At 52.8% G+C, this 20,185-nt stretch overlaps 1 protein-coding gene across 2 annotated transcripts in view; it reads right to left on the bottom strand.

Annotated features, from left to right (window-relative positions):
* The window catches only part of PADI2 (peptidyl arginine deiminase 2), a 41,347-nt gene that overhangs the window by 5,283 nt on the left and 15,879 nt on the right, over positions 1 to 20,185 (bottom strand). For both annotated transcript variants that reach the window (XM_028108310.2, XM_028108311.2), the window contains exons 4-13: positions 18,510 to 18,571; positions 15,925 to 16,042; positions 15,160 to 15,285; positions 10,735 to 10,913; positions 8,892 to 8,995; positions 7,495 to 7,606; positions 7,006 to 7,113; positions 4,279 to 4,430; positions 2,214 to 2,358; positions 1,381 to 1,474 (exon numbers count right to left, since the gene is read on the bottom strand). In XM_028108310.2, the coding sequence (XP_027964111.1) occupies positions 1,381 to 1,474; positions 2,214 to 2,358; positions 4,279 to 4,430; positions 7,006 to 7,113; positions 7,495 to 7,606; positions 8,892 to 8,995; positions 10,735 to 10,913; positions 15,160 to 15,285; positions 15,925 to 16,042; positions 18,510 to 18,571 (1,200 nt within the window). The remainder of the gene's footprint in view (positions 1 to 1,380; positions 1,475 to 2,213; positions 2,359 to 4,278; positions 4,431 to 7,005; positions 7,114 to 7,494; positions 7,607 to 8,891; positions 8,996 to 10,734; positions 10,914 to 15,159; positions 15,286 to 15,924; positions 16,043 to 18,509; positions 18,572 to 20,185) is intronic.

The following is a 20,185-nucleotide window of genomic DNA, read 5'->3' as shown; positions in this document are numbered from 1 at the left end:
ACAGGGATTAACTCAGGAATCTTTCCCGCATTTCAATGAGGTACCTGCTAGCATTAAAGATGGGGAAATGGAGGCACAGAGAAGGTAAATGACTTGTCCAAGGTCTTATAGCTAGTGGCAGAGCCCACATGCAGACCAGACAGTCTGATTTCAGAGCCTAAGCTGTTAATAATAATTCTTCTTCTTCCTCTTCCTCCTCCCCTTCTCCTCCCCCTCCCCCTCCCCCTCTTCCTCCTCTAACTTCTCCTCCCCCTCCCCCTCCTCCCCCTCTCCCTTCTTCTTCTTCTTCTTCTTCTTCTTCTTCTTCCTCTTCCTCTTCCTCTTCCTCTTCCTCTTCTTCTTTCTTCTTCTTCTCCTCCTTCTCCTTCTATTTGGCCTGATCTGAGAAGATCAGCTTGTCCGTGGCAAAGAGATTGGGGCTGTCACGCCCTGTTCCTGCACCATCTCCACACCCCACTTGGATCCATCTGTACAAAGATAACGGTTTCTATATCCTATGGGTAGCTTTAGGGTATGATGAATATATAAAGAAGCCTCCAGAAAATCCAGACTCGTGCCTGCCAATCCAAGGAAAAAATTTCCCATTGGTGGGGAATCAAAAAAGGACAGAGGGCTTAAACTGGCCTTGTCCGCTCTAGATACCAGTCACTATCAGGAACACTGCCTTCGGATCTGGTGGGCAGTGATGTATATAATGTATCAACCAGCCCTAGTAACACGACTTTTGGGAGTAGGCAGATTGGAGATACCAACCTGAAAAGTGACACAAAGTAATGTAAGAAAAACATGGAAGGAAGAAATTGTCATGGCCTCTCCAACCTGGCTCACTGTCTCCACCTGATCAGCTTTCCCTCTTTCCATGATTAATTTAAGAGCACACAGCTAATCCCCATCAGCAGCTGCCCCAAGTAAGGGGATATCTACATGAAGCGGGTAATTTCTCACTCTGGGACTGACGGTGATGAGGTCTGACTCCAGATCATGTCTATCTACTCTCACTTTTCTTCCCGTCCCTAAATTGCATTGTGTACGTTTTTCTCTATCTCCTTTTCAAGCTCCTCGTATACAGATCGCATGTCAGTTAACTCTCTTTTGGGCCTGGTGCCATTTAAAGTAGACGCCAGGGCCTGAAGAAGCATTTGGCACTGCTGACGATAATAAGGAGCAGTGGGTGGCTCGAGGGTCTCGCTGACCACAGCGAGGGTCACTAGAGGCCAGGGCTCCTTCCCACCATGGTGACCTCACAGCCTGGAGCAGGCCAGACGCCCAGGGAAGGGGAGCTGGATGCCCAGGGGCAAAGCGATCACCTGCCCCATCCTCCTGAGCATCTCCCTGGGGGCTCAGCTCCCTACTCCCTGCCAAGGTTCCGTGGGCACCCACCTTTGAACATGATGGCCTCCCCGTGGCCCTCCCTCTGCTTCTCTCGAAAGAGCTTGTAGCAGGCTGAGGTACTGGCCATGAGCATCCGGAATTCCTGCGAGAGGATGTCCAGAAGGGACAGTGTCAGCAGAGCGGAAGGGGCCAGGGAGCACAAGGGAGTCCCTGGGGACTCGGAGCCCTGTCTGCCTCTTGTCTCAGGTCTCCCCGTGCCAAGGGCCAAAGGCGGCCTGGCAGGGTTTTCTCTGCTTCGGGGGAGTATTTCTCACCCTTCCTGCTATAGAAATTCCTTCACCTCAGCAATGCCATCGCGTCAAAGCTCAGAGTCCAAATGGGCTTTGGACAGGGTGGAAGTGTGTCTCCCAGGAGGATGGGCCATTTGTGCGACATTTCTAGGGTATGACGTTGCAGCCATTCCTTTCACTTCAGAAAGTGAAAAAGCCCCAGACCCGTACCCCAGAGCTCTGTAGAGCATCACGGCAAATACAGTAGCCACCAGCCCCGTGATTATTGGACTCTTGAATTGTGGCTAATCTGAATTGAGATGTGTGGTGAAGAGTAAAATGCACACCAGATTTTGAAGACTTGGTATGAATCAAAGAACATAAAATCTCTCATTAATATTTTTACATTGATTACATGTTGAAATGCTAATACTTTGGTATATTGGGTTAAATATTTACCCGCCACAGCGACAACAGGCAAACCAACTTGAGCCTACTTCCTTCTTCCTCTATGCAGTCCCCTACCTGTAGACCCTGCCCCCAGCTGACAAGAGCTGGTATTACATGGATTCTCCATCATCCTAATCACTCTAGCCTCAGGGGCCAGCTCACCTTTGTGCCCGGGATGGGGACGAAGGTCATGAACTCGTCCACATGGCCCACGGTCAGCCAATCCGAGTAGAGCTCCACAGGCGCCTGCACCTGCTGGGCCTGCAGGAAGTCCCGCACCACCTTAGTCATCCTCCGACCGCCGGACCTGGCGCAGGGGTGGAGAGGAGGCAGCTTTTCAGATGCTTTCCCACTGTGCCTGCCTCACCAGAGGGCCTACAGGAGCTCAGCCTCTGCAACCCAGCCTGTATCCAGGGTGGCATCAGCAAAAGTCACGGGAAGGAGCCTGAGCCACGGGGTTGAGAGACCCTGGTACCGCAGGAAGGCATCTGAGCCCAAGGGGAGAAAAGGAGGCGTTAGCTGGAGCCATGGCCTCTGTGAAGGCCATGGAGCCCAGCCTTCAGCCCTTTCAGCTCCTGAGGGTGTCAGTGGATATAAAGAGACCAGCTTCTGTGCTCAGGGGTCCTCCTGGACTGCTGGAGGAGGCTAAGGCACAGGCATGGTTCCAAAATCTGCCCTAGCCCATGTGCCTCTTTGTTACATTAACTTCTACTTAACTTCCATCTTTAATCAGTTCAAGCGACACCTCCTCCAGGAAGCCCTTCCTGAATTTTAGACTCTCTGAGGTCTTTGATCTCCCTAGTACCTTTAGACTATTACTCAAGGCCCTCCCAGTGGCCAACAAATTCCTCTCCGATTTGGCCCCTGCCTGGATCTGCTACCTCCTCTCCCTCCCTTCCTCTTTGTTCTACTTCCTAAGTTTGTTAGCCCCTCAAGGCTTTGCCCTCCCTGTTCCTTCTATTTGAAATGCTCTTTCCTTCCCTTCTATTTGAAATGCTCTTTCCTTCTGATCTTCCATGGCTGCTCCCTTCTCATTCAAGCTTCGATTCCCAAGTCATTTCCTTAAAACCACAAAAGCTGAAGTGCACCTGCCCCCTCATTCTTTACCATGTACCCCTATTTTACCTTCTTCATTGCAACTTATTAGCATCCAGAAAGGTCTCATTTGCTGGCTTTCATGTTGATTTCCTGTACTCCTCCCACCTTAATTGAAAATTTCCCAAGAGCTGGGTCTTTGTCTGCTTGGCTCACTGATTTATCACTAGAGCCTAGGACAGTGCCTGGCAGAGAGAAGGCCCTCAGTAAATATTTATCTCCAAGGAGCCCTCCCTGGACTCCCCAAAGGGGTTAAGAACCCCTCTTTGGGTTTCCCTGGCTCCCTATCATTCTTTCTATCACTGTATATGGTCCTCCCTCCCCACTCCCTGCTGTTTCATGTCTGTGATCTCCACTGTCTCCTTGAAGGCGGGGGCTGGGTTTCAGGTTTGGAATGCCATGGCTAGCACTGGGCTTGGCACTTGGCTGGGGCATGGGAAATACCTGATGAATGGATGAGTGGCTCTTGAGTAGAGGAAGGAGAGGAGGTGGGCAAACGGGCACTGCCTGGCTAGTGGCCTCCCCCCAGAAGGTAGAGCATCCCATGTGGCTCAGAGGGACTTGGTGCCCAAATCCTGGCTGATCCCATGTATGCAGGTTGCTGGCAGCCCTTTTGTGAAATGAGGACCCATAGTACTCACTCTTCCAGTGACTGTCCTGACCAAGGAAGAATCTGCCTTTTCATTGGGAAGAGGGTCACCTGGGGAGGGGTGATGGTATTGTGGACAGGCCAGGGAGCCAGGGACTCATGCTTTGGGGCAGGGCCATGTCTTCTGAGCCCTCTTTTGTGTATGGGCCACCCCAAGGACTTGATGGTACCCTCCCACTCAGCCTCTTTTGGTTACCTTCTATGGATTCCTTCCTCCCTTCCCTACCTGGTTTAAATCTCATTATATACCCTCCCATTTTGGGAAGAGCTATTTATTTAGTTTTATATTAGAACCTAAGTCATACTAAGATATAAAGGCTAACTTGGTTTTATTTCTAAGAGTGTCTGTATCTTTTCAGAGTCACGGAAGGGGTTCATTTTCCCAGCCAATCGCTCCATGTGTGAGCAACCCAGGCCATTCCTAAAGAGAAAGAGTAACTTCTCCACCCCCATTTCCCCCAGCACCACCCAGGCCTCTCTTACAGAGGAAAGCTGCTCCCGATGAGGATCCGGCCCAGGGGGTATGTCTTGCCATTCACAGTCACTGGTGGACTGACCTCCAGGTTCCCAAAGGAATCAAGGCTGGTGACAGGCTCAAAGAGGGGCTCCCGGGTCACGTAGCCAAAATCTGGGCCCTGGGCAGAGGGCACACACCCATCATTAGTCTCCTGTAGCCAGAGGTCCTTAGCCCCAGCTCAGCCACCCACTGATGACTACTCTTTCACCACCTTCGGTCTGGCCCTGTGGGCACTTGGTTTCTAGGGGTCTTCTTATTCCCACTGAAGAGCAGGGGGCAAGGCATGGGGAGGCTGAGTTTGTGGGCAGGTTGGTGTGAGGGTAGGCCTACATGACCGTATATAAGTGTGGATTAGTGTGTGTGTGCACTGGGTCTCTGCATGTGCCTCTGCTTCTAGACACAGAGACGTTTGGGTGACTTCAGGGCTAGTTCTCATTTTGTGCTGTTGACATCCCTGCTCGTCTCTATTTATCTGACCCTCAGTTTCCTCATCTGTAAAAGAGGTGTTGGATTCAGTACCAGAGGGAAGGCGGTAGATTGTATCCTTGTTCCCAGAGACTTGCTACCGTCTTCCCAGGAAGAGGATTTTGCATCCTGAGCCATCGCTGGTATGTGGCATCTCCCAGTGGAAGGAATAGAATTCCCCACCCAATGTTGGACTCGGTCATGTGACTAGCTTTGACCAGTGAAATGTGAGCAGAAGTGACGCATGCCAGTTTAGAGCAGAAGCCATAAGATCCTCTGTGTATGTCTGCCAAATTGTTCTCTTCTCCTTGTGCTAGGAGAATGGCGTTTCTCAGGCTGGGGCTGTTCCTGCAGCCTGGGCTCTAGAATGGGGAAGGCATGAGGAACGAGGGCTGCCGACAACCAACCAACCGTCAACACAGAGTGCAAGCAAGAAATGGACCTTTGTTGTTGTCAGTCACTAAGTTTTGGGGGTTGTTTGTTACTGCAGCTGTACCTAGTAAAAGCTGACCAATACACACAGGAATGGCAGATATGTAACATATAGACCATCCCCACCCATTCCCAACCACCCGTATTTGTTCACTGAGCCCACAGAGAGCCTCAGAATCCTTCTTAGAACAGAGCTCCAAAAAACTAGAGTTGGCACACAATATAACCCCAGGGACCCCTGAATTTTAAGGTTCCTTTCAGGATTTTTTGGTGAAAAAGTAGGGCGCTTGCTTGGGAACTTGCACTGGGGCTGGAACTAAGCTTGTCTGACAAAAATTCTTGTTAAAAAATCCCCTGAGGTGGGAAGATGTGGCTTATTCTAGCCCAGCGGAGAGACTCAAGGGACAGCCGTGCCCAGTGGCATGGATGGCTGCAGCCTAGCGCTTTCTCGCCTGGGAGCCCCACATGGCAAGGTGTGATTTGCTGGAAGCTGGGGCAGCTGGGCTTTCGGGCATCACACAGGCAGGCAGGCACATAGCACAAAGCCGGGCTTGGCCCAGGCCCCCAGAAACAATGCAGCCCGGGACCTTGGCACCAGGCCAGCCTGGAACACTGAAGGCAGGTGGTGACCTGGGAAGAACGTGAGAACAGGAGCTGGGAGGCCTTGGTTCTCAGGCCTGCGGCAACCGCTGCTGGGGGCCAGTTTGACTCTACCCTTCACAGTGTGGGAAGAAGCGGACAGTCCTCACCGAGGACAATGTCCAGGGCTGTGGCATGACAACTGTAATGGCGGCTAATAATGATCATTGTATTAGGTGCAGCGGGACGCCTTCTAGGTGCCTTCAATCTTCACAATGATCCTGTGAGTGGAATACCATTTCCATCCCCATTTACAGATGAGCAAACTGAGGCTTGAGGAGGTTAAGCAGCTTGCCCAAGGTCAAGGGGTAGAACAAGATGCAAGGCCAGGCTCTACCACCGTCTCCCTGTGGTGAGGGCTCTAGGGTAGGGAAGGTTCTCAGGAAGTAGATGTGAGCCTATGAATGTCTCCAACTCAAGCAGAGGTTGCCCTGCACGTGACCTTGGGAAAAGCCCCTGACCTATCCCAGTCTCTGCTTTGTGCTCTGAGCCTCCCCTCCCTGTTCAAGGTGGAAGGTGAGGATAAAAGAGGCAGGTTTTGGTTCTTCTGCCCTCACTGCACCAGTTGTTACGGGCATCAGTGGGAGTGGTAATGGCCTCTAGAATCAGGGGGTCGGATTGTTTTTAAAAACACACACAGACTGAAAACCACAGCTTCAGTGAGCTTTGAAGTTGGAACCATGATTTTCGACAGCTGCTTAACTATAATTTTCCTCTTTGAAACTGATTTTTCTGCAAGTTGGGGGTGGGGCAGGGGCAGGGGCGGGAGCTGTCTCTTTCCCATAGTTCCCATTTCCTACGAGAAAACTCTCCTATGAGTAAATTTTTTTATCCAAGGGATCGAGAAGTCTTGTCAGGGTGCTTTTCGCTCCTGCCTTCCAAAGTGAGTGATACTGATAACAATAGTGCATTTATTGAGCACTTGTGGTGTGCCAGGCCCTGGGGAGTGGTCACACTTTCCTATGAGAAAGGTCTCCAAGGAAAGGGCCATGGAGGTCACTATCCCAACTGACCCATTCGGCAGATGAGAAGATGGAGGCTCTGGGCAACAGACTAACTTGTTAATGCTCCCAGGTCTCCTGCCCACTCTGTCCTGTAAGAGTCCCCAGGATCATTTCCCCTACCCCCCCACCCCAAGGTGGCCCTCAGCATCTCACCAGAAGCTGCTTCACTGGGAAGTCCTTCAGGTTTCCATCTCGGGGGGAGTCCAGGACCACAGGGAAGCCTTTGTGGGGGGCCTCTATGTAGCCAAACTCAACTTCATCCTGTGGGGACACCAAGGAGAGCCATCAGACGAGCCAGCCTCCCTAGTTCTCCTCACTAGCAAGCGATGGCAGGGGCTCCTTACATAGCCTTCTTCAAATAGTTTCTGCATGCTCCGAGCATGTTTGTACTCCTATCAACCCCATTTCTTAAAACATAATCAATAACATTATCCAGTCTCTCTTGGGGGACAGCCTTTTGCTACTTCAAGAAGCAATGCTGCAGTGAACTGCCTTATACATTTTTCTCTGTGCACATGTACACGTATGAGCCGACAGCAGAATTCCCATACATGGAGCTGCTGGGTGCCAGGGCACTGATGTTGGGCCAATTCTTCTTGCCTGAGCCATGGGGCACATCCCTCTCAGCCCGCGGTGCCTCACCTGGATCCAGCGGTCACCTCGGTTTACATACTGGAAGCAGACCTTCAGTTCACAGTTGGTTTTCTCAACCAGGTTCTTCACCTCTTTCAGGAACAAGTAATTGTCCTTCATGCTGAGAATTTCAGGAAAGAGAGGGAGGCCAGGAGGAAGGGTGAGGAGGGACGAGGGCCAGTCCAACTGAGGTGGCAACAAGCAGCTTTCACCTCTGGGTTGTGCTGGGCAGATGAGGCCACAAATGTGTTCGTAGTCAGCCTTTGTGAAGGCTGCTGGAGCCAAGGCCAAGCAAGCTCCTCCACTCATGGTGTTTGCTAACGTCACGAACACATAAAACAAGAAGGGGGACTCTTCCTCCCACCCACCCAGATTTTTGGAGAGCTGTGTCTAGCCCAGAGGCAGGGGATTGGCCCAGGGCCTCAGGGTCCCACTTGTCATGGCCAGCATGCACCTGCAGGGACTCCTTTCCCTTGTTCCTCATCTTGCTGCAGCTGTCTAGCACATAATAGGTGCGAAGAAGAAGAAGAAGAAGAAGAAGAAGAAGAAGAAGAAGAAGAAGAAGAAGAAGAAGAAGAAGAAGAAGAAGAAGAAGAAGAAGAAGAAGAAGAAGAAGAAGAAGAAGAAGAAGAAGAAGAAGAAGAAGAAGAAGAAGAAGAAGAAGAAGAAGAAGAAGAAGAAGAAGAAGAAGAAGAAGAAGAAGAAGAAGAAGAAGAAGAAGAAGAAGAAGAAGAAGAAGAAGAAGAAGAAGAAGAAGAAGAAGAAGAAGAAGAAGAAGAAGAAGAAGAAGAAGAAGAAGAAGAAGAAGAAGAAGAAGAAGAAGAAGAAGAAGAAGAAGAAGAAGAAGAGCTGCATAAAATGAGCTGAACTGAACATCCATTGCATAGGAGGTTCCCAACCAGATGGTGTGGGCCAAGAATGAGAAAAGGAATGATAGCTATTTCTTTTAAAGATTTTATTTATTTGTTTAATTGACAGAGAGAGAAAGATAGTGAGAGCAGGAACACAGCAGGGGGAGTGGGAGAGGGAGAAGCAGGCTTCCCGCTGAGCAGGGAGCCTGATGTGGGGCTCAATCCCAGGACCCTGGGATCATGACCTGAGCTGAAGACAGACGCTTAACCAACTGAGCCACCCAGGCGCCCCAGGAATGATAGCTATTATTTTTAAAGCACAAATTGTGCCAGGACCTTGAATTAATACTTTGCCTGCTTCATTTAATGCCCACGGTGACTCTGTGATGTCAGCATTTCAGAGAAACAGAGGCACAGAGAGGTCAAGTGAGTTGCTCGAGGTCACACAGGTGGTAAGTGACAGAGCCAGGCTCTGAACTCAGGTCTGTCTGCCCCTGAAGCCCCAGCCTTAACCACTCTGCTATGCTGTCTCCCTGAGCCCTGGCCATTGCTTACCAGCACACGAACACTGATATGGGAGGCAAGATGTTGGGGGTCATGATCCACGGAGCAATCCGGAATATCACGGTGTCCGTGAAGATGGGCGTCAGGGGAATCTCCTGGGCATGGGAGAGTGGAGGGGATCAGAAAGTCTGGTCAGGGTACCTTTCATGCCTGCTTTCGAAAGTGGGTGAAACCGATAACCATACTACATTTATTGAGCACTTGTGGTATGCTAGGCCCTGGGGTAGTGCCACACCTGCCATTTCATTTCTGCTTTGCAGCAACCCCAGGGGGTAGATAGTATTATAATCCATGTTTTATAGGTAGGGAAACTGAGTCACAGACCTCTAGTCACAGACCTGTTTCACGTGGTTAGTAAGGTGGAGAGCCTGGATTTAAACCCAGGTGGTCAGGCGGCTGCCCCCATACTCTTAACCACTATCGGATCTTGCCCCATCAAAGTCCCCTTCCTGAAACCGGCCCGCGAGATGGCCGGGCCAGCCCTGCACCTTCTGTCTCTGCTTTGGGCACCTTGCCCTTTTCTATAGGTGAGCATTTTAATGTTGCTTGGGGGAATTTTGCTATGTCCAGATTGTTCTTTAAGGAAAGGTTCAGGAAGCTTGCCTGGAACCTGAGGGAAAATGAGTGGATTCCGGGGTTCCTTTGTGTAGTTGGCTTTGAACAGCTACAGGAAATGGGCACCTGCCCTTGGCAGAGACCATGGGGGCAGGTGGGCCTAGGGGTCTAGCTGGCCTTTCCTGCCTGGGTCTGCTTTGTGAGTCTCTGTCGGTGCCTGCTGGAGGGGCCAGTCTGAGGCCCTGATGGCCAGGCTACTCCAGGCACAGGTGGGAGCAGAAGCCCTCCCCCTGTCCCATCCTGTTAATGCTGCCTTTTCTATCTCTCTTCTTCTGACGGACTTGAGGGCTCTTTGTGGATGAGTTCTTACAAGTTTGGATGCTCACAACCACCCCAGGAAGCAGAAACTTCTGCCGTTTGTCTTACAGATGGGGAAACTGAGGCACAGGGAGTAAATTCACCTGCCCATTGTCTCCTGGGCTTGAAACTGGGCAGTCTGACTCCAGAGCCTGTTCTCATAAATCTAAGCCCGATTCAGCCTCACCTTCTGCAGAGCCCACTGTGTCCTGCCTCCAAAGTACTCTGAAAGTGACAATGGGGAGGGGACCCTGTGTCGGGGAGGGCAGCCAAGTCCCTCCCTATATCTGAGCAAAGTGGGGTGGGCTTGAGAGGTGGGAGTATGGGGCTGCAGTCTTTGTGACGAGAGGTCCTTGTCAGCAGGACACACTCTAAGTGAGGGGGGCTTCTCCTCTAGAGGGGCAGGCGCTCTCCTTCCTGTCCAGTTTCCCAAACCAAGAACAATGGTGAGTGAGATGTCTGGCCGTAGGGCTGGGGGCATTACTTGGGGCTGAGATTTGGGGTTCAGCCTGTAGTCAGAGTTGGTATAACCCGCAGTTAGGGTGAAGGGTCCGTCCGGGGAGGGAAAAGCAGGGCATATAAGTAGTCGATAAATCTCACGTGTGTGGGCTAGCATGCTCCCTGCACTAACCACTGGGGATCTGTGCCTTAGAACTAGGCCCACACTGCTGCAGGGAGGAGGGCAGACCAGGGCACAAATGTGAGGATGCCAGAAAACCTCACCCACAGGGAATCCTGGGGAGTAGATGCAGCAAACAGGAGGATCCCTAGAGCATAGCCCAGAGGAGCCTGGCAGACAGGTGCATGTGCTCGATGCGGAGCAGCTGGGTCTCCAATCTTGGCCTCCCCCCCATGCTTTGAGGGGAGTGGAGCATTGTGGGGACCCCGGGAGTGGCCCTCTGGAAGGCCTGGGAGCTCTCACCTCGGCCATGTACTCCAGCAGGCTGACGTGGATGGAGACCAGGCCTGGGAAGCCCTCGTCGGGAAAACGCAGGCCTTCGACAAAGAACAACAGCTCCGCGGAGCCGCCTTTGTACTTGACCACGTGGTAGAGCTTCCGCCGGCCCAGGATGTGGATGTAACGCTGGCCGAAAAACGGGTCTGGAGGGAGAAGGGCCCACGTCAGACCCCCGCCCCTGCCAGGGGGTGTCAGTGGGGCGGGGGACAAGATGGTCGAGTAGCTTGTCCTCTAGACACAGGGAGAAAAGCACAAGCAGAAAATGCCACCAGAAGGGCCATGGCCCGGTCATCATCCCAGCACTGCTGTGTGCTCGCCATGTGGCACAGTGAAACCAGACCACCTCTCTAGTTTCTGGCTTCCTCGTCTATAAAAATGGGCTAACGCCCAGGGATGGCACGGGTGAAATGATAGCAAGTGAGGACGGAGCACCGAGTGGTGTTGAGGAAAGATATTACGTTCCTGCTTTGCAGATGAGGAAACCGATTCTCAGAAAGGAAAAATGGCTTGCTGAGGTCGTGGAGCCAGCAAGTGGCCAAGCTGGGGCTCAAATTCATGTGCAATTCTGAAACTCAAGCTCCCCTCCCCTTTCAGACACAAAACACCAAGGTGCCCATTTATACCCCAAATTCCCGTCCGTATAATGGAAGCCACATTGGCATATAGCCCCGTGCATGGTCTCTGGCTGTACCATCTCGTGGCTGGGAGGAAAGGCAGGTTTCCCCAGGGTATCTGCCCCACTGCGGTCCCCCAACCCTTTCCAGTGCTGTTCCCTCCTCTGGGAATATTTCCTTTCCTTCCAGGCCTTGATTTGGGTCCCTTCTGGGAATGACGCCCAGAAACCAAGCCAGGGACTCTGTGTGGTGCTTCTGTAGCCCCCATCCTTGCCCATCACAGCCCTTCTGAGTGGGTATGAGCTCAGTGATTAATTGTTGGCCCTGAGAGACTGTCACCTGAGGGCAGAGACAGGCCTGGCCGGGCCCAGTGCCAAAGTCGCACAGGTCGTGTTTAATAAACCTCTACCTAATGAACCCATAGCTTCCACGCTACTCCCTATGGGAGAATTTTCAGGCCAGAGCAGAATTACTACTCTGTTCCCAGCACGGGCAACCTCTGGGGGGGTGGTGGTGGATAGAAATGGTCAAGATGCTATATTTCTGTCCAAGAGCAGTGCTCGGCCGATGATAAGATAATGCCGATGTGGGAAGTATGTAACATGGGAGAGAGCTACGGGCAGGTTCCTGGGGTGGGGAGTGGGGGGAAAGGCAGGCAAGGTGGGGAGCATGTGAGCAGAGGAAGGGAGACTCTGAGATGCCCTTCGGTGTGGCAGAGGTGGGATGCAGTGAGGAGAGGAGATACTTGCATTGCCAAAAGGCATGGAAGGAGGACAGTATGCAGTTCCAGAAGGAGTTTCTTTATGCCCTGCAGAGCTGGAAGGGCAGAATCAGGCTCAGCTTAGTACTTATTGTCAAGAACAATGGTAACAGTTAATGACTTGTCACCCGCGGATCAGTCCTCGTACAAATAGGGTACATGATTAAAACTGGCAAATTAGAGGAACCTCCGAAGCCCAGGCTCGGGACAGCTCCTCATGAAGGACAATGTGCTCAACTAGACCCTGGTTATATGTCTTGTTGAGGGCACTTTACCTTAGTGGTTATGACTTCCAGAGTCAGAGAGACCTGGGTTCCAATACTGTTCTGGCTTTACAAGCAGCAAAACCTCAGGGAATTCACTTAACCTTCCCGAGCCTCAGTTTACGTGTTTGTTAAATGGGGGATAATAACACCTAGGCCACAAGGTCATTGCAAGATAAAATGACACAGCATCAGTAACTTAGGGAACCCCGGTAACCATGGGTAACCCTCATTAACACAGCTGGGACCTGTAGGTATCAGTATTACGAGAGCCCCTGAATGAGCTGGCATGTCCCTTTCTGCAAAACTTATGAAACTTACGGCCTTTGTGTTGAATGGCTAATGAACAGAAGGCAAAGAAATAATACCTCACCTCACCTTCCCTTAGATGGGCCCAAGAAATGAGGCAGACAGACTGAGACCCTGGATGTGCCAAGGAGCTGACACAGAAGGTAAAGTCCTTCTCACTCAGAAACAACAGGGTGCACCCTCAGGAGATCCTAATCGCTACATAAATCCAGATGGATCTGCATAATTAAAAAGTTCTCTTCCAGGCATTCAGGCTACACTTGAGCTGAAGCTCAGGGGAGAGATCTCAGGCTTAGAAGCTGACTTGTCTTTGCAGAGAGCTCCAAAGCTTCCCCAGGACTCCGGGCAGCCAGGCATTCCGCCCGGGCCTGGGGAGGGAAGGGGTCTGGCCAGGAAGCTGGGTCAGGTGGAAGAACATGTTCTTGCGCTTCTGCATGTAATTTTCTCCCTCTTGTGGCCTGCGATTTACATGTGTCTCTCTTTCTGGTGCTTGGGCTCAAGGCGGATTGATTCCGTGGTGGGAACAATGCAGCCATTGTCCCAAGCAGCCTCCTTCCCCTGCCCCCAGCTCGGTGGCCAGCTCTCCCTGCAGGAGCCAGCAATGCCCTTCTACTGAGCGGCCCACATGCCCCGAGCTGTGCCTGCCAAGCCACCCTGACCTCTCCTTGGCCCCAGGCATTGGCCCTACTGGCCGGCACGTGGTATGGTTTGGCATAACCCTTCTGGTCGCCTTGGAGCCATTCCACTTCCCAAGGAGACTCCTTGATGGTGTGACCAACCATCCTGGTTTGCCTGGGACTGAGGGTTTTCCCAGGATGAGGGATTTTCAGCGTGAAAACCAGGGAGGTCCTGGGGAAACTGGGACAAGCTGGTCACTGTCTTGTTATAGGAAGAGGTCAGGCCCCGACTTTGGGATCCTGGGGCAGAATCTGAGGCTGACACTCAGACACCTGTGTCTTCTTAACGGCATGGGGGACTTCTGTCTTTTGCAAGGATTATAATTCATAATTATCAGAATAATCCCAGCCAAAGCAATAAGTGAGGGGCGATTACGGGGCCGGAGGGCAATCCACTCCCATTAATGAACAGAACCCTCTAGAAAACATCCAGGTGTCACTATCAGCAACACGTTGCATGTCCCAGTTCAATGCCACAGTCGAGAGGAGCAGGTAGAGGTTCTGATGTACCACTCCCGCCTGCCCTGCCGGCAGCCCCATCCACCGAGGTTACCTTGGGCTGGACGGGATAAATGTCAACAGCTCCGGCCCCCTGGGGCAGCAGAGCCTGCCTGACACTGGGGACATTCCAGCCTGTGGGAGGTCACTGCCAGCGCCCAGGGTGGATCAGGAGGACTGGCCTTGGGTGGTAGCTGTCCACTGCCGTCTGGGCTAAATCACTCCCTGTGGTGAGGGTCTGGGGCCCCCATGGCCAGCTCCTCACGGCGACTGTCCTGGTTCTAGCGGGCCTTTCTAGAGGCGGGCCCCAGAGGGATGCCAGAGATCCTGGGCCCCCCAGACAGCTGGGCGCACAGGGGAAGCCCCACCCCTCATCATGGCAAATTGCAAAGCTAACTATTTTGCTGAGAGAACTTTTTAATACATAAATCAGATCTTGACAGTCTCTTGCTTAAAACCCTCTAATGGCTTTCCACTGCTCTCAGAATAAAATCCAAGCCCGCTCTGCATGCCCTGGCCCCTGCCCAGCTCGCTGACCTTGACTCCAACACATCCCCCACCTCTCATCTCTCCCTTTTGCTCCTCTAACATTCCAAGCTGGTCCACTCCTCTCTGCTTTGTGTGTGCTGTTCCCTCTGCTTTGAACACTCTTCCCTCAGCTCATGAATGGCTGGTTCCTTCTCACTGTGGATTTGGGCCTCAGGTCAAACGTCACCTGCTCAGAGAGGCCTTTCCGGACCGCCCAGGGCCAGTGATACCTCGCCTCTGCCCCTGAAAGTCCTCGTACTTGGTGGGTGTCATTTTCTCCCATTGTGCTCCTTATCATGTGTCCCTCCCCAGACCATCACCTCTCCCCAGGTGGGGTGTGATCGCAGAGTTCACTGCAGGGGACCCCAGCGCTGAGAACAGCACCTGGCATGGAGGAGGCTCAACACGTATTTATGTAGACCTCAAAAGCCCTTCCTCCCCTGCTTCATGGGGGAAGAAGGAGCTCTGGTTTGCACATAAACTCAAGTCACTACCAACTCCTTTGAGGGAGGAAAGGCCTGTCCCTGGGGCCTCCTGACTTCAAGGGACAACAGTGTTCCCAGTGACCGTTACTAAGCGGTACGTCCTGGCCCTCTCCAGTCACCTGCACCTGCAGGGTTCATAGCTGCTGAGGGGGGACTCTGGGGAACGTGGAGGGCAGAACTGGACCCCGGGGAGGTTAGCTCAGTGGGCACCGAATAGATAGAAACTTCCAGAAGGGCTGCACTGGGGTCACTCACTCTCCACGTAGAACACGCCCACTTTGTCCGAGTCGGCCATGGAAATGTAGAGAACTATCTCGTAGCCGGCAGGGAGGCGGTCAGGGCCTTTGGTCCGCAGGATCATCTGGGACATGTCCTTGAGGTCTGAGGAAGGGGGGATGCAGAGGAGGTTAGAATTAAGAGACATGCAGCTGCAATGTGGGCTCAGGAATAATCGTTACTTTTCCAATCGGGACAGAAAACCCCACACATATGTATTGTGGGAACCGTAGAAAAGCATAAAAACTGATTGTCTTCTCTGACACCATGACCTCCTGTAATTTTTTGGGAATTTCCTTCCAGTCCTTTCCCTATGTGTTTGTGTACGTGTAATTCCTGTTCTAAAACCATGGTTCCAATTGAACTGCATTAGTAGTTTTATCTTCTGCATTTTAGCAAGAGTAGATTTTTTTTTTTTTTTTGAGAGAGAGAGAGCAGAGCAGGTATGTGCAGAGGGAGAGGGAGAGGGAGAGGGAGAGACTCTTAAGCAAGCTCCACACCCAGCGAAGAGCCTGACACAGGCCTTGATCTCACAACCCCGAGATCATGACCTGAGCCAAAATCAAGAGTTGGATGCTTAACTGACTGAGCCACCCAGGTGCCCCAAGAGTGGATATTTGAGTCCACCATCCCCAGGAGATGGAGGATCACTCCTGCCTCAGTCTTGGCCCAGCCCACGGTGGAGCAGGCGTGTTTCCATTGCTCCTCCCCGCCCCCCACCCTAAAGGTGGGTCCTGCTGGCACCTTCCTTGCTGTAGACCTTCTCATCATTCAAGTCCTCCTTGGGCAGCCAGGGCGTGTCTCGGTCACAGTTCACCAGCAGGATGGCCCCCTGGCCCTCAGGGCCCCAGGTCCAGGATGCCTGCAATGTCAGGGAGAGGGGTCAGCGCCTTCTTGGCTACCTTCTGGCTGATTCCCAGCTCCGCTGCAGACCCCACAGGACACCGAAGAGACAGCCCCAGGATGAGAACAAAGAGCAGCCACCAAGCATCGGGGCAGGGGTGACTTGGCAAATGTGAACCCCATATCTGATGCCCAGAGAGGCTCAGTGTAGGCACCAGAGACGAGCTCAGGAGGGGGATGGGGGCAGAGGGGGACACAGAGATTGGAAAACTGGGCATTTATGAACCTCAAGCCTGGTGTGCCTGTGCCTGGAAGGGGTGGGGGGCAGGGAGACGGAGGGCGGCCAGAGGAATGAGCAGGCACGCATTCTACAACAGGCTCTGGAGTCCCCAGAGGGGATCAGGGGGAGACGACTGGATGGACGGACACCCAGCTGTTTCCAGACATGCTGAGTGCTCCAAATGGGACCTGCAAGGCGATCCACTTTCTCTGCTGCAGCCAGGGCCATAATAGAATGAGCTCCAACCAGATCATGTTGCTTTCCTGCTTTAAGCCCTGTCTGGGGCTCCCTGTTGACTTAGGATAAAGCCCCAATCCCTGACTGCAGGCTGCAAGGCCGGGTAAGACTGGCCCGCTCTCCCTCCATCCGTCCCCCCCACCAGCTGGCTCGCTCTGCTCCCCCCCAAGCAGATTCCCAAATCTCTGCCCTCACAGGTCCCGTGCTCCCAGCGCAGTCCGGTCTTCCCTCACCTGGCCAACCCCACTCCTCCTGTGGTCACAGCATGACCGTCCCTTCTTCCTGGAAACCTTTCTGAGTCTCCAGCCCTGAGCGGCTGCCCTGGGGTTACATTTAGGTCACCGTACATGTTCTTTTTGGGGGCGAACTTGGGACAATTGTGATGAGATGGTCACCCATGTCACTCTGTTTAATGTGGGCCCCCCGCCCCCGCCCTGGACCGTGGGCTCCTTGAGGGCAGCAACTGACTTCCTCTCTTTCCTTCTGCAGCCCCAGGGCCTGACCAGTTCTGGAATATCAACAAATACGTATGGGACAAGTAGAAAGAACATATGAAACTTCACAGGCCCAGATAGAGTCTGAGAAAGTCCAGGCCCACAGGGATTGTGTGACTTCACCAAGGCTGCAGAGCTGCTCGGGGGAGGCTGGGTGCCGCTGAGGCCTCCGTGGAGTCTACCGTCATGTGGCTTGGCCACGGACGCAGACTCAGCGTCTCCTTGCAGCTGGCGGCCTCCAGAAGGCAGAGTCCCACGGAGGAGCCGGGGAGAAGGGGCTCCCCAGCAGGTCTGAGGCCCCACGTCCCTGGTACAGAGAGTCCGGGGCTGGCTGCTAGGACCCAGGCTTCTCTCTGGGCTGTGTTCATGTAACTTTTTCAAGTATCCATCTACATGTCATTTAAAACAGGGTTTAGGTTGTTTTATGAAAGTAACATAAGCCGGTGGCAACAACCAATGTAAGTGATATAGAAGGCCAGAAAATGGAACACAGAAGCAACTCTGCATGTACACAGAGCAAAACCATTGGAGCTTAAAACCTGCCTGGAGGGCAACGTGCACAGCAGATTGAGACAGAGAACACAACGCTGTCTACGCAAGCTAAAGATACATGCGCACCAACCACACTGTGTGTTTTGCAAGAACCGTGATAACAGAAAGGAACACTAAACCCATTAGAATCGTCCTTTGTAGGGGAGCAAAATGGGAGTGTGAAATGCAGAAGAGGGAATAAATTAATGAGTAGATAAACCGATGAAGCAATGATGAATGAATGAATAAAACAAGAGAAGGGGTGTGGGTGCACCCTTAAAAATAACATGCCTCAAACTGAGAATGATTCATGCGGTCTTCTGCTTCCGATGGTCCCCCTCATTCAGTTTTAACATTTAAAAAAAAAAAAGAAGAAGAAGACGATAGCAGGAGGGGAAGAATGAAGGGGAGTAAGTCAGAGGGGGAGACGAACCATGAGAGACGATGGACTCTGAGAAACAAACTGAGGGTTCTAGAGGGGAGGGGGGTGGGGGGATGGGTCAGCCTGGTGATGGGTATTAAAGAGGGCACGTTCTGCATGGAGCACTGGGTGTCATGCACAAACAATGAATCACGGAACACTACATCAAAAACGAATGATGTAATGTATGGTGATGAACATAACAATACAAAATTATTAAAAAAAAAACATTAAAAAAAAGGCAAAGTAATAAGAGCAAACGCCTCCTCTGTGGCAGGACGTTTTCCAACAGCTCTGTGAACTGGGTGTCCCATCCTGTGGATGGGGGATCCGGCTGGGGAAGGTGATTTGCAGCTGTTGCTATAAGGCGCTTGGTTCCTCTGTGGGCCTCAGTCTCCTTATCTATAAAAGGAGAGCTGTCTGTGCTTGTGGGGAGGACCATGGCTGCCTGCAGCATCCATCCTGGGGCTCCGCGCCCCGGGAGCCCCCTAGTCCAGGTCCGTGTGCCCTGGTAACTCAGTACCTTTCTTGGGTTGTTCTTCTCCACCATGCCGTCCCGGTCTGCATCCACATCCAGGGAGATCTCTGGGGACAGACACACAGGTGAGCTGTGGAGCCTGCCAGACAGGGTGGGGCGGGGCTGGGGCCGGGAGGAAGCCCTGTGTGATTAGGGTGCAGCTCACACATTCGCTTGGTCCCTGGAAGGGGTGGGGCTTGCTGCCATCTTATGCAGCCCCTGCCCCAACCTCCCGCCGCCTGATGGAGGACACAAGCGGACACCTGACAGACTGGAGAGGGGCTAGCAGGTAGGGCAGGGGACCGCCCCCCAACACTTCATGGTTCTGCAGGCGGTTCTGGGTGGTGCATGGGATGAAAGTCACTGGAAAGAGCCAGGAGCCTTGGCTCAGAGATGCCAAGTCATGTGCCCTACACGGTGCGTTTGGCCTGACCTGAAGCTCATGTTTGGAAAACTCTCATAGGAGTTCCTGACCGCCTTTCTCAGTCTGTCCTGGTGGTATGCACACATGCATTTGTGCGTGATCTCTTCTAGAATTCCTGCCTCCCACCAGGGTTTTACTTTGGGTGGGAAGCTGGGTCTCCAAGCCCTCTCGATCTGAGGGTGCCCAAGAAAGCCAGGTTGTCAGATAGAGGGTCCAGACTGGGGTCTCTGTTTATTCTTTCTCTTAGGGAAGGGGTGTTTGGTATCCCTAGGCCTGTCCTGGGGACTGGCTTCATGGAAACTGTGGGGCGGTAAAAGGAGCCCAAGATTTAGCGTTAGACAGTGCTGTGTTTGAACCCTGGTTTTCTGCTTACAAGCTGTGTGACTTTGGGCAGGTTGGCCAGCCTCTCTGAGCCCTAGTTTCCCTACCTGCTTTGGAGGATGTTTAACATTATCCGTGGCCTCCGCCTGCCAGGTGCCAGTAACATCCCCCAATTGTGACAACCAAAACGTCACCAGATATTGCCAAATGTCCCTTGGGAGGCCAAATGGCCCCGAGTTAGAGACTAACAGGGCAGGGCAGGGCAGGGCAGGGCAGGGGGTTGTCCCAAGGTAATGGGAGTGTCACACAATGGGATGAATCGAGTCCAGGTGTTTGAGCTGCTCCGTGGGCTCCGTCTCATGCGGAGCATGACTTGGACAGAGGCGGGAGCTGGATGGGAGTGAATGCATTCCTGGTCTGTTCCCTTGGCAGTCCTGCTCTCTCCCTGGATCGGGGGCGGGGGGGAGGAGGGTCCTGGCACAGGAAGGGCCGCTGATGTCACCCTCCCTGAGGCGGCTCACCCTGGGGATAATACTCAAGTCCTCTCCTTGCTCACAGCCCCATTCCCTGAATGTAGCCTTTCTGGGTCTAGGAGGCAGGATGGGGGAAACTCCTAGGGCGCTTGGTCCTTGGGAGAGGCAGCACCCCAGTGTCCAGCCTCTGCAGCCCAGCTGTCAGTCGGGTGCCATAGGACATGCATGATTAGATAAGCTCCTCCCATTGATACCATCTGCTCAGCAAATCACCATTGAGCATCCTCTGTTTTCCAGGCACTCTACGAGGCATGGGGACCCCTTGGTGGGCATTCGGGGCACACTGCCTGCCCTGGAGTACCCAGTCCTATGACATAAATATTATTGTTGCCACTGTAGAGGTGAGCAAACCCAGCCTCAGAGATGTCACCTGTCAGCAAACTGGGCTGATAACCTGGAGGCTG

The sequence above is a fragment of the Eumetopias jubatus genome, unplaced genomic scaffold (assembly GCF_037043125.1).
Source record: "Eumetopias jubatus isolate StellerSeaLion01/CBP00866 unplaced genomic scaffold, mEumJub1_p1.0 scaffold_4, whole genome shotgun sequence".
NCBI classification, from domain to species: domain Eukaryota; kingdom Metazoa; phylum Chordata; class Mammalia; order Carnivora; family Otariidae; genus Eumetopias; species Eumetopias jubatus.
The sequence above is the reverse complement of the archived record's forward strand: the minus strand, read 5'-3'. Positions and strand labels throughout refer to the sequence as shown.